General features: G+C 40.4%; 1 protein-coding gene across 1 annotated transcript in view; it reads left to right on the top strand.

The window, feature by feature from the left end:
- The window catches only part of MAGI2 (membrane associated guanylate kinase, WW and PDZ domain containing 2), a 1,284,239-nt gene that overhangs the window by 1,031,956 nt on the left and 238,971 nt on the right, over nucleotides 1–13,312 (top strand). The window contains exon 8 of the mRNA XM_035020443.1: nucleotides 12,362–12,483. Coding sequence (XP_034876334.1) covers nucleotides 12,362–12,483 — 122 coding nt within the window. The remainder of the gene's footprint in view (nucleotides 1–12,361; nucleotides 12,484–13,312) is intronic.

The raw sequence follows: 13,312 nt of genomic DNA, 5'->3' as shown, positions 1-13,312 counted from the left end.
TAACTGCTGATCAAAGCATACTTAAAATTTGAAAGCATTTTCTTTCAATTTCCACTTATTTGGCTAGACAATAACATATATAATACCATTTTAAAAATTTTACTTTAATGGTTTTAACAACCCCATCACATGAGTGTTATGGAAAGAAGGCCTCCTAAAAGGGTGGATGATTATAATAGAATCTCCTTACAAAGCTATGAAAAAATAAATAAATAAATGTACTTGATACCTACAGGCCTGAGATGATATTATGATTGTCGTTAAAAGGGCAGAAGGATAAAGATAAGCTTATAAACAAAAAGTCAGGGTAAGCACTGTATTTTTCACCATTATCAAGGCTGAATGCATTCAAAGGGAATATTGTTGTCTCCTTTTTTATGATATGAAGTGACATTGTTAAACATTATTTATTAGTAGCATTTAACAGGCGACTTCATATTTAACTAGATGAAATTGTATTACAGTAGACTCAGCTAATTGTCTAACAAAAACAGATGGATTACAAAAAGTTTTATCATCAAATTTCACGTTCAAATTCAATCTAGCTAAGTAAGATGAACTTTAAAATTGTCAAGGAAAAAAAATTGTTCTGTGGCTTAGAAGGTTAACTGGATCTACTACAGGCAAAAGAAAGTCAGTTTGCTGTGATAAACCAATAAAATTGGTTTTGCACTAATTTAGTCTGGAAGAAACTCACCATTAGGTGTGTAGTTTCTGACAGCTTATTAAGAACCATGGTTAAGTTTGTCATAACGTTAAAACATTAGTTCAAATTTCCACTGAGCACAACACTCATGTACAGAGGCCGACACAGTCTCCTCATCCTGTTCTTACTTCACTTTCTTCCATTTTAATTGGGTGCAAAAAAAAAATGTGAATATATTTTCGGATAGATAAAATGATAGGAATGATTGTCCTTTTTTCTGTAATGTTACTTAGTAATTGAGTTTGTGGCATTGACAGCGTATAAATACTTAGTAACTATTAGTCAGCCCAGAAAAATGCTATTAATAGCTACCATCTACTAAGCACTTGGTAGGTAGTTGGCATCTTACATAACTCATTTAATCATCATCAGCAGCACAACACTTTATGTTAGATGCTGTTATTCCTGTTTTATGGGCAAGCCATCAAGCAAGTAGGTGGTAGAATAGAGGTAGAGCCCAGGACAGGAATTTAGAGACTTTATGTTATCCACATTGAAGCTATACTTAATTCTTGTACTCGGACTATAACAATAATACTAAAATCAACTTAAATTCACATCATGTTTCATCTTTAAACACTTTCATATATTTTATCTGTGTGCTCTTCAAAACAGTCCTTTGAGGTGAGTAGGATATTTCCAGATGGGCAGTTGCAGTTCGGACATATTAGGGGAATTTCACAAAGGTAGTGAGTGAGTGGTCAACCTAATCTTCAAATGTAGCTTAAGCCCCGAATACTGATTTGGTCTCAAAAGTAGGAGAGAATGACGACTCAGACTCATTGTCAGTGGCTTTCATGTTAGTGAAACCCAAGAGGTCCATGGGAGATTGAGGACAGCAGAGAGGGCAGGTGGCTCCCCTCGCCTCTGTTATTCCTCATGAGTCCACAGCTTAGAGGTACCTGTTATGTGCGGGTCAAGGGGAGAGTTCACCAGTGCTCCGCGGTCCACCGTGTTAGCATATAAGGAATTTCTTGCTGAGTAAGTGTCTCATTTTCATTTCTTATTGTATCACTGGACCTCAGCAGGACCTAACATGCCCTTTTCAGAATCTGAGACAAGACATGAATATTTGTGTTATTGACGACCTCATTCTTACTCACATACAACTTTAACCTATTCATAAATATTAGTGCAGAATCATCTTATTATCAATATCATAATTGCCAGAGACATGGCCCATGTTCAACTTCCAGAGTTTTAAGGACACAGTTCAAGAAAATTGAGTTAGGATTAACCTTAAAGGAATTGAAAAGGCAATCCTTGAAGGAGACTCTTCTGGCTTGAAAACTACATTATGCAAAGCCAGGGCTCCTGGTTCCTCACCCATGTTCTCATTACCATTTCATTTTTCACAGTATGCAATACATACATGCACACACACATACACACAGAAGCCCATATTTCTATTACATAGTCTTTGGGTTCTTTAAAAAAAAAAAAACAAAATCATGTAATAATCAAAGTAATGTGTTGTATTTTCAAAATGTTTGCCTTCAGAAAATCAGCAGGTAATTTACAATCCTGTGAAAGTTACCAACTTCACGGTGAAATCCTGGTAAAAAGAAATTCAGAATCACCTGGCCAAAGTATATTAAAGATTACTGAACACAGCCCATGCCTGCATATACATAAGTTATGTCACTTGAAAAGTAAGAGTATATTTGTGTCAGAACCACATAAATCAGTGTTGTTGGATTTGGCACACAGAGCTGGGTGTGAATCATGCATCTGCCCCTCACTGTGAGATCTGCAGAAAATCATTTACCCTCTTTGAGGAGCTGCTGAATTAAAAGTATGGAACCTGTTTAGCTGAAGGTTTGGCATATAGTATTTGCTCAATGAATATTAGTTCCAGTCTCCCTCTACCATTCACCATTCTCCCTTTATTTTCTCCTTTCTTCACAAGGCTGACATTCATCCTCCGAACAATTGTTTTTTCACCAAACTCTGGCATCTATTAAATAATTTAAATCAGAACAAGACCAAAGTAACTTCAAAAGTGTGCAAAATGGAATGTTCTTCTGAAATATTCAATATCACACCTTTCATTTTTTTTACTTAGAGATTCAGAATGAAAAATATAGACTCAGCCCAATGTGGGGCCCTAAATTTGCCAGCCTTGCATGTGTATCATGAAAAGGCACCGACACATTATGTGAAAATACATACCCCATTAAGGCGACATGACACTGTCATCTAATCTTTATGAAGTTTTGCTCTTCTGATGATGGCATAACTTTAGACATAGAGTGCTAATTATGTAAAACTCTGCAACGATACTTGTTCCCCAAAAAGCAATCTATTGAAAACAACAGTGAAGGAGGGGCATGTGGTTGGCTCCATCAGTTAAGCGTCTGCCTTCGGCTCAGGTCATGATCCCGGGGTCCTGGGATCGAGTCCCGCATCAGGCTCCTTGCTTAGTGGGGAGCCTGCTTCTCCCTCTGCCTGCAGCTCCCCCTGCTTGTGCTCTCTCTCTCTCTCTCTTTCTCAAATAAATAAATAAAACCTTTAAAAAAAACATTAAAGGAACCCATTTCCACCTTTCTTTGCTCTTGGTTCTGCTGGACCTTAATCCTCTATTCCCACTACTTTTTTTTCCCCATGTCTTTCTTCCCAGGGTCCTTCAGTTCTCAGAATGAAAGCCTCCTGCCCAAACTCAGGCCCCACAGTATCACAATAAAAGTGTTTTCCAAGTATCAAAATAAAAGTTTTTTTTTTTTTAACATTGTCAGGTTTTCTAATTCCTCCTGCATTACTTTCTAGCATGTAAAAGGATCCGGCCAGTAATAAAGACCCAATACTCAAGTATAATACTTTTTTATCTTTTTCTTACTACGGTTATTGAACCTGAAAACTTTGGGAGTTTTGGCATTATATGGAATTGGAATTATCGTCGTGTCCTGTTGACTGAGAGAATCGGCCACAGTCCTGCCCTAGTCTTATCCATCCCTCTTTATTAGCACTCCTTCCCTGGCTTCCTCCTTTCTGGATAATTGCAGACATTGGTGATGTTGTCTGCATGATTCCTCACTATTCTGAGTGTCTTTGCTAATTCTCTGACACTCCTTCGAGTCAGGCTCTAAAGTATTCTTGTATTCGAGGCTGTGTATGTCTGTCATTCTATATGAGTGGTGTATGGAGTTCAGCAGGCTTAGACTATAGTGTGACTTCACATTTTAACAGCTTATAGTAATTTATTAATCAATGAGAACCCAGTTCAACAGAGAGCATATTACAGGTCAGATTATGCTCACACCTCCCAGCACACAGTAATGTCTAGTTCCCAGGATGATGTGATTCTTCATAGTCCTGGAGCATCTCTTACTAATCCTCAGAGCCCCAGGTAAGAACAATACCTAGTGTATTGGAGGTGGCTGGTAAATGATGCTGAAATGATTGAGAATTCTAGGGAGCACCACAACTTTCCTATCTGGTTGATATGGTAATGCTCATAATATGCCCCCCAAGTTCATGACGGAGACTTTGAGAGCTATAGCTGTCCACTAGACTAAGTCATATAATGGAAGTAGGGAGATTTTCTGACAAAACCACACCCCACACCATGACTCATAGTTTTCATCCTCTTGCTTGTCCCCCTGCTCCCACACCAGCTATGGGCAATCATGCGCATGTGTGTTTTCACTCGCCTTATACGCTAGCTAAGCAGAATTGAATATTCCCAAACACCTTTGTATCTACTACTCTCTTCCTAAAATGCCCTCTTCTCCATCTGGCAAAATGCATTCTAGAATCTGCTTCAGTGTTGTTTTCTTGGTGAGGCTTTCCCTGAACCATCAGACTAAGTTGTCTTTCCTTCTTGTCCCAATTTACCCAGCACTGTCTTGATTTTCAAACTGAAAGTCTCATCACATCACATGATGAGCACTGGGTGTTATATGCAATTGATGAATAACTGAACTCTACATCTGAAACTAATGATGTACTATATGTTTTTAAATTTAAATTTAAAAAAGAGTTAAAAAAAAAAAACCTGAAAGTCTCATGCCCTAGGAAATCCCTTAGTCCTAGGAAACGGGGTGGTTGGTCACCTGACCTGTTTGTCTCCCCAGTGGAATAATGTGCCCCATTGCTGAGGGGGTTGTATCCTATTCATGTTTGTGTCCCCAGTGCCTGGCACACTGATAAATTAATGACCTTCTATATGAGACCTGAAGGACAAAGCCATTCAATCTGTATCGGCAGATATCAGTGGAAGAGGATGTATTAGTCTTGTCTCTTAATACAGAAAGATCCTGGATATTCGTAGTCTTTTAGTTTCCCTCTAGATAAGCTTTATCTTACCTCTAGTTTGTAACTCACTACTTATGCTCAATTGAAAGAAGCCAAAGTTTAGAAATACCTTTGATGATAATAATATTGCACCCGGCAATAACATTTAAGAAAGATATTTTATGAGAATGAGAAGGGATGGGTAGAAAACATTTTTTATTTTATTTTTTTATTAGTTTCAGAAGTAGAATTTAGTAATTCATCAATAGAAGACACTTTTCAGTGCATGCCCAGTAGCTCTGAAATTTTTGAAAATGAGTCTATGTATCTTGTATGTCCTGGGGGCTTCATGACATGATTGGCAGTGCACATTGCTATTTCTGCCAGGAGTAAAATACCAAGTTGTCCGTGTAATTGGTAAATAGTAATGGCTAAGTGATACATACCCCTTATATGTAAAATACATATGACAGGCCAGTATCTTAACTAAGTAACTTAGCACTACTTCTGGAGAAGGGGCCAGAGAGTTCACTTATCTGAAAATATATCCACATTTGGGAAGGTCAGTCTCATGGGGACTGGAGGTCAGACTCCTTAGCTGTGAGAGTTGCAGTGCCAATATATGGATACTCTCCTCGGTTGGCATGGTCCACCTCCTACCTCGACACTATGTCCCCAGTGTCCCTAACATAGTGCTTTTCCATATGAGTACACCCTTTTGTCCAGGAAGAGCAGGAGCAAGTAATATGTGAATAACTCAATCTTCCCAGCCACATTCATAAAGCAAACTCACATTACCCTCAGGTACAGTAGGGGATGATGAATGGACATTTATACAAAGAAAATTATCACTTAAGTGTTAGAATTGGGAAGAAATCTTTCAAGAGGTAGGATTCAATTATTCTGTTTAAAAAAAAAAATGCTCCAAGTAAAATAGATTCAATTCTTCCATTTATCCAAAGCTCATATTTTAAAATAAAGTATACTTAAAACATTTGTCTTTAGACTAGTACTTTTAAATTTTAGCTTTTCAAAGCACTGTAAGACATACTTTGTATTATGTAAGCCCTATTTTATAATTCTTTTTGTTCCTGTTTTATCTTCCCTACTAGACTTCATGTTTGATTGATCTTTGCCCCTCCCTGTACCCTCTTCCATAGTGTCGAGCAAAGAGTATTTGAGAGACAAATATTTGATGAATCATGATAGCATTTATTGACTACTTACATCCAGGTACTGGTCTGAAGTGATTTATTCATTTAAATTCATTTAATATGCACAACTCTATGAGGCAGGTATTACTTGAATCCCAACTTTACAGATGAAAAATTCTGAAGCACAAAAAGGGTAATTGATGTCCTCAAGGTCCCATATGTAGGATGTGGTGGAGCTTAGATGGGAATCCCAGCAACATGCCTATAGTGACCAAGCTCTTGATACACTGCCCTGCCTTCGGGGAAGAAGGTTGGCCCCAGGAGATCCCCATAGGGTTATTATCCTCTCTTGGTTTCCAAAGCATGAAGTAGTTTTTACTACTAAAACCTCGATAGTCGAGAAAATTTTATGGAGTCTTCTCAAGGCTTGTTTTAAAATGAATAAAGTATACATGGGGTGGGTGCAATGTATGTGTTTGCCAATGCAGCTGCAGTCTAGGAGTTCAGATGTGAGGAGGTGATATGCAGACTTTCCTGACCACCCAGAAGTGTGAGAATCAGGACTAGGGTCACAGAAAACCTAGGGAATTCCAAGCAACCAGGAAATTCACACTCTGATTCCATACGGGAATTATTCTGTTTAAAAAAAAAAAATGCTCTAAGTAAAATAGATTTTGGGAAGCCTCCAAAGAAGCTTACATAGAAGGAATAATATACTGAGCCACAACCCCAAATCGCAAGCCAGTTTTCCCACACCCAGCGGTGAGTGGATGCCTCCCCAGGCTCCCTCATTTTGTCCCTAACATAGTGCTTTTCCATATGAGTACATTTCTAGCATAACACAAGAGAGCAGCTGCTAGTTATCACCTTCTCAGATCCAAATCTTCCATCACCATAGTGGGCTGACATTTTCACCTATCACAAGAATGTCTTGGAAGACTCTATTTTGAAGGATTTCACAAGTCTTCACCCAGATTGGTTATATCATATAAGCTGGCCCTAAGCCTCACATAAAGTTCTGTCACAAGATGTATTTTATGGGAGAGTTAAACTGGAAACCAGTGAGATCTATCACCTTTCATGGCTGCCTGCCTCCCATCCATGTACTTATTCAATGAATACTTCTTGAGCACCGGCCACCTGATGCCTTAGAGTAATTAGTGTAGCCACCTTGACCACCTTGCAATTATTTCACTTGTGGTACAGTCTCCACTTGAAAGCTGCTCTCTTCTCTCTCACGTTGAATCAACGATCATTTCTAAACTGTCAACTGAAGTCGAGATGGTGGGAGAGTAGCCAATGGATACAGAAGATGTCATTTGTGACTATGTACTAAAAGTTCCCCTCTCCAAAAACCCAGAAGAAGCAAGGTGGGGCGGGAAGAGGCTGAGATACGGAGGAAGTACTGGTAGTGGGGGTCAGATGATGGCCTTGATGACCAGCAGACCTGTCCTGTGCATACTGATGGGCTTAGGATGTACAACTTTACTCCTGTTTCCTCCATTCCCTTGGTGAAAGAGGTGGCAGTCAAACAGGACACTGACCTGGGACTCCTTTTGGGAGCATATCATCCGATCAGCTGCAAATATTTTTTTTTTCCCCCTCTGTGCATGTTATGAAACTTCTGATATCAGAAGTCCTCTCTTCTGGAGCCAAAATAGCACTTCCTCGTACTCCCCAAGGCCACATACAGAAAGAGACTTCCACATAAATCTTACCAGGCAAGAAACTCCTTTTCGCACCTTCTCAGTTTCTAACTCAGGGGGAGATTGCAACCCTCGAGGCACAGTGGTGTTGCCTGGGAAGGTTTTGTAATGCCAATGCCTCTACCTCATTCTGAGATTATGGCTCTGTTGATTTAGGGTGGGCCTGAGTCTTTTCTGTTTTTGCTTTTGTTGGTTTGCTTGTTTTTAGGCTCCTTGGGTTCATTCAGAACTACAAAGCACTGCCACATAGGAACTTATTTTAAGTTTCCATTCCATAGTGAAAGGAGGGAGTTAAGCTGCAAGTGAGTGAACAGGAGAGCAAAGAGAGAAGGCAGTGGAATCCTATCTTTAAACATCCTAATCCCTTTGCCATTCCAACATGGAGGCATCTCACGTCGATAGTCCTTCCTTTTTGTGAAGGAAAAATGGGGTTGTTAGGATATACCCACTGCAGAATATCACTTTTATCCCCTTAGCTCATGCCACCTGAAGATTAGTAAAATATGACAATAGACTAGATATGATTAAAGGGTAAGAACTCTTGGTAGCACCCCAGGTTCTGTTTTATATGCAAGCTAGATGAAATAGCTAGCAATTATCTCACAGAGCCTAAACAATGAGCAGGATGATGGCATTTGTCATTCACATGCTTTGTACACTTTGTAAGACCCCCAAATCCTTGCTAAAAGGACTTGAAACTATTCATTTGGAAGCACAAGGAAGACAAGGCTTTCTTATTCAGCTACAATCATATTTCTTTGTGATAGGCCTTTTTAAGCTTGGGAGCATTTTACATTTTAAATGAATGTCTTCATTTGTGACGATGTGAATGTTCTGTAGCAATTAGTTTAGGATACTAAAGCCACACCCAGCTTCCACTATCTGTGGGATACAAGGCATGCCAACTAGTTCATTGGTATTTTCATTCCCTGTCAACTCTAGAAACTCACTTTGATGATGAATGGAGTATTTTCAAAATAGTGTCCATCAAACAGGTGGCAATACGTTGACTTTTCTAAGGAAATAATTACATGCAGATGGCAGTTGGAGGAACCCAACTGTATATAGAAATGTATTCCAGAATGTTCTTGTAATGTATTTTCTGAGGATAAAGTTACTTGTGTGATGAACAGTGACCTAGCAGAACAGAAATAGGACAGGAAATGAAGAGAGCAGATCCTTCAGTACACTTCAAAGCTGTTTCTTGGTTGCTCAAAATCACTAACATATATTAGTAAACAAGTCTTAAAACACACACTCATCATTTAGCTATTTAACAAACAAAAATACCATCTTGCATTGTGTCCAATGCGTAGCATACAAAGATGAACACATAGAACCTGTATACAGATGTGCATAATCTATAGAAGGAAATAAACATGAAAGTTTCTAAAAGACAATGCGATAAGGTTATGATAGCTTGTGAAATTCATTATTATGAAATTATCATTTAGGATATTGTATGCTAACTACATCAGGGAAAGCTCTCTATCCAAGACTTGGGGAAAAAAAATATAAGACTCAGTAACAGGAATACTATGTCCTCTGAATGTCTTGGGGGTTTAACTTAAATACTCTGAAGAATATAACCAGTTTCTCTCTCCCATTGAATTAGCAGCTTGAAAGCTCAAAGCTAATTTATAACATAATGTTAGTAAAGGAGTAAGAGCCTCTATGATCAATTTTGTCTATTGATCTTCTACCTAGATTCAACTAATGTCACCCTGATTTTGTTTACTTTCTGTTGTTTTTGTTCCTTAAAAGTGCTGCAAATCCTCCTAATAATGAGACCGGTTATAAGAAAATAAATAAATAAATAAACTGTGAAAAGAGAAGTCTGTTCAAGGTTTTATGAGAGCCAAGGGAAAGAGTGTAACACAGGCTGGCCGTGTTGCTAGGGGAGGTAGGGAAGGAGTCCTAGTGCAGATGGGAAAAGCATCACCATAATGACCCTGACAGCAGCCCTTGTTAATAATAGTAATAAAGAATAGCTAGACCTTGAAGAATAAACAATAACTATACCTTCCAATTGTGGGGTCCTCTCTATGGATCTGTGCTTTGCACACATTATTTCTCTGATCTTCACAGCTATCCCAATAAGCAGATAATAATGTCCTCATGTTCCACACGACAATATTGATGCTTCTGGAGCTGAGTGATTTGTCCAAGATACCACCTCACACCCAGTTGTCTTGCTTCAAGCGCTACCATATTGCCACCCTGAAATTCACATGGAAGGATAAGGGGATTGACACGGTGTTGTCAACCAGAGTAGCTCCAAGTATGTGCAAAAGGGGTGTGGGGTCTTGCAGCCGAAGGGGAAGCTACAGAGATAAGGAAGGGCAAAGCCAGGAATAATATTTCTTTAGGTAATAGGAAGATTTCAAAGGATTTTAATAAGAGGGTTACACGAAAATGGAGAAAAGGCAAGAGAGGCCTCAAACTCTGATCCTTCTGAAATCCAGTGGGGCTGTCAGAGTCTCCCGGGCAAAGAAGCTTTGAAAGATCACATGCCATCATTCACTACATGCCACAGATCACGGTGACTCATTGGTGCACAAGGGCATTTCAGTAGTATTTACTTCCAATGGGAAGTAATTTTACGTAAGACAGATTTACTTTGAACTCCGACCTGGTGACTTCCAGTACCAAGGGAGGTTGTGGTAAAGCACCCTCTTCCTAAATAGCACCAGAAGCAATGTTAGAGAAAGGGCCTCATGCTCTTCAATCCCCCCCAGCCCATAAAGCCTCTCTTCTGGACTCAAAACGCTGACAGTGATGGTGATGAGAACGCGGTGATGGTGGGGGCAGGTGGCTCCTACTAGTTACTAAAGCAGCATTCACTTCTTCCTCGAACCCTCACAACCTCCCCAGGAGGAAGGCAACAGTATGTCCATATGACAGATGAAGGTTTAATCACACAGCTAATCAAGGGGTAGAGCTAGATTTTGAATCCAGGGCCAATGGACTCCGGAGCCTGTGTGGCAGGCAGCTACCCTGCCCTGCCTGCTGCGAGGAAGTAATTAGATACTGCAGTCATCTTATCATGTTTCCGAAGACTGCTTTTCTGTCTCGCTAGGAATTATCTGATTTATAATAATAGAAAATGGGTTGTTGAGACTTTGCTTCTTTTACCTCCTTTTCTTTCTGATCACATACTTTTAGAAGACATAATGAGAGGATTCTGTGTGTGTGTGTGTGCATGCACATTAAATATGTGTGCAAATGGGGCCCCTGGGTGGCTCAGTCGGTTGAGTGTCTGCCATCTGCTCAGGTCATGATCTCAGGGTCCTGGAATCAAGCCCTGCATCAGGCTCCCAGCTCAGCAGGGACTCTGCTTGTTCCTCCCCCTCTGCCCCTCCCCTTCCTGCTGGTTCTCTCTCAATCTCCCTTTCTCTCTCAGAGAAAATCTTAAAAAAAAAAAGTGTGCACTTGCCAGTGATAACTCATACATTGAAAAGAGAAGGTGTGTAGATAAGAATTGCATTTTAGAAATAGACATGGTCAGATCCCAGCCTTGCCACTTACTGGGCGTGAGATTTAGACCTCCTGTGTGTCAGGCTCATTGCCTTTAAAATAGCAATGTTTCCAGTTGAAGACTATTGCTTAACTACATTGAGAAAATATATCTGCAGTACTTAGCACAGAGTTAAGTACTCAGAATTCTTCTAACTCCTCTTTGCTTTTTCGGCTTTCCTACCATAATCCAATTCTATCTGTACAAAGAACAAAAACCAGTGTATATGCCAGCCCTCCCACGGGGGCATTTATATCCTAGAGAAAGAGCTATGTGTCCCTGCCACTAGGCAGCGTTGTTGGTTCTTACCCTCTCCACGGACAAGGAATTCTGAATTTCATACAAGAATTCTTTAGACTGTAAGGAGACTGTAAGGGATCCTTATGCCATCAGCCCTCAGGTTAGCTGATCCACAGCTGTTTCAAGCCACTTGGGGTCTGCTATCTGTGAGCTTATCATCTCCTTATGTCAAATGTGAATACCCTCCTTTTGACTGACGTGAGCACCAACCCCCCTACAGGTATTCTACGACTTCTGCAAATATCCTTGGGAGTCTTTCCTTCTCTATCCCAGCCCTTCAATCCAAGTCGGCCTGACTCTAAAAAGTGTGGGTGCCGGTTGCTAGTCACCAGTGGATTTAACTTATCTTGTTAGATATGGGGACTTTGCAAAGCTTAGATGATACTCTTGGCAACACCATTTGGTATAAATTTCATTTGCTGACCATTTATTTTGATGCATCAAACTCATCTCAAACTAACACAGGAGACTAGAAAGCAAGTGCACATTCTAGTTCTTTTGGCAGAGTCATGCATAATTTAAATATAATAACATATGATCGAGGCATTGAGAACTCTGCTCCTGATACCGAAATGTGCGCTGTACGCAGGCCAGCCCCAGCAGAGGCCTGACCTCATGCCTGGTGGGGCATTTGACGGATCACGTAAGGTGTCCCTTAATCACCCGCTCTCTTGTAGAGCTCTACATATGTTCTCTTAAATGACTTTGCCCCACTGTTATCCTAATTTGAAATTTTATTCTTCAGCCACATAAATAGAAGAACACAGTTTGAAAACCCCGTCCTGGAAGCAAAAAGGAAGCTACAGCAGCATAACATGCCCCACACAGAACTTGGAACAAAGCCCCTGCAGGCCCCGGCTTTCCGAGGTGAGTACCATGTCCACCCGCCACGTTCCAAAGGGGAAAATGATCTACCAAACTGCCTGCTCTTCCAAATATGCCTTTAGCTGGGACTATTTCAAATGATCAATCTGCTTTCCCCAAACCCCTCTCTTAGCTTTAGCTGGATGTTTGCTCTGCTCCGTGGATTAAGTTAAAGCCTCCGGTGGTACCTCATAGGAATGTGCAACAAGGTGCCAGGTGGAGATTCGTGGGTTTTGACGGTAGTACTTACTGTAAAGTGCAGATTCATAGAGACTCCTAGGTTTGTCCTCAAAAGACCACGCACAAGAATAAGGCTTGTTTTCCTTTGTGACAGTAGACGGTTCCTGGTCGACATTACCTAAGCCCACCTCCACCCGCCCCCGCGCGGTCCCTGAGAGGTCGCGCAGTGTGAATGACTTGTCTTACTATCCGCGGGACCGCGCCGGGAGGCCCTGGCCCTTCGGTACGTCCGTCTGTCTGTCCAGGGCTGCTTGCTGCCCTTGCCCACAACTTGGAGCCTCGTAGTGGGATGAGTTGCTGCACAAACTTCTCACGTCTTGTGGGCTCATACTCCTAAATGAAAGCACGAATACCACACCCCTTCAGCACAAATGCCATGAATGTAAAGGTCTCACGGTAACTTCTCTCCGACTATAAATGTTACATTCATAAAGGAAACGTAGATGGCAAGGCCATATGCATTTTTCATTTGCATTTTAAAGGAAAAAATGTAAAATAAACTTAAATATAAAAGAGAGAATGATTATATTTAATTTTTTTAGTGCAGATCTATGTGATGTATAAATACATGAAGTAAAATTCTCGTACGATG

The sequence above is a fragment of the Mirounga leonina genome, unplaced genomic scaffold (genome assembly GCF_011800145.1).
Source record: "Mirounga leonina isolate KUSES-001 unplaced genomic scaffold, KU_Mleo_1.0 Mir_174, whole genome shotgun sequence".
NCBI lineage: Eukaryota > Metazoa > Chordata > Mammalia > Carnivora > Phocidae > Mirounga > Mirounga leonina.
Note: the sequence above shows the minus strand (reverse complement) of the source record. Positions and strands in the feature narration are given on the sequence as shown.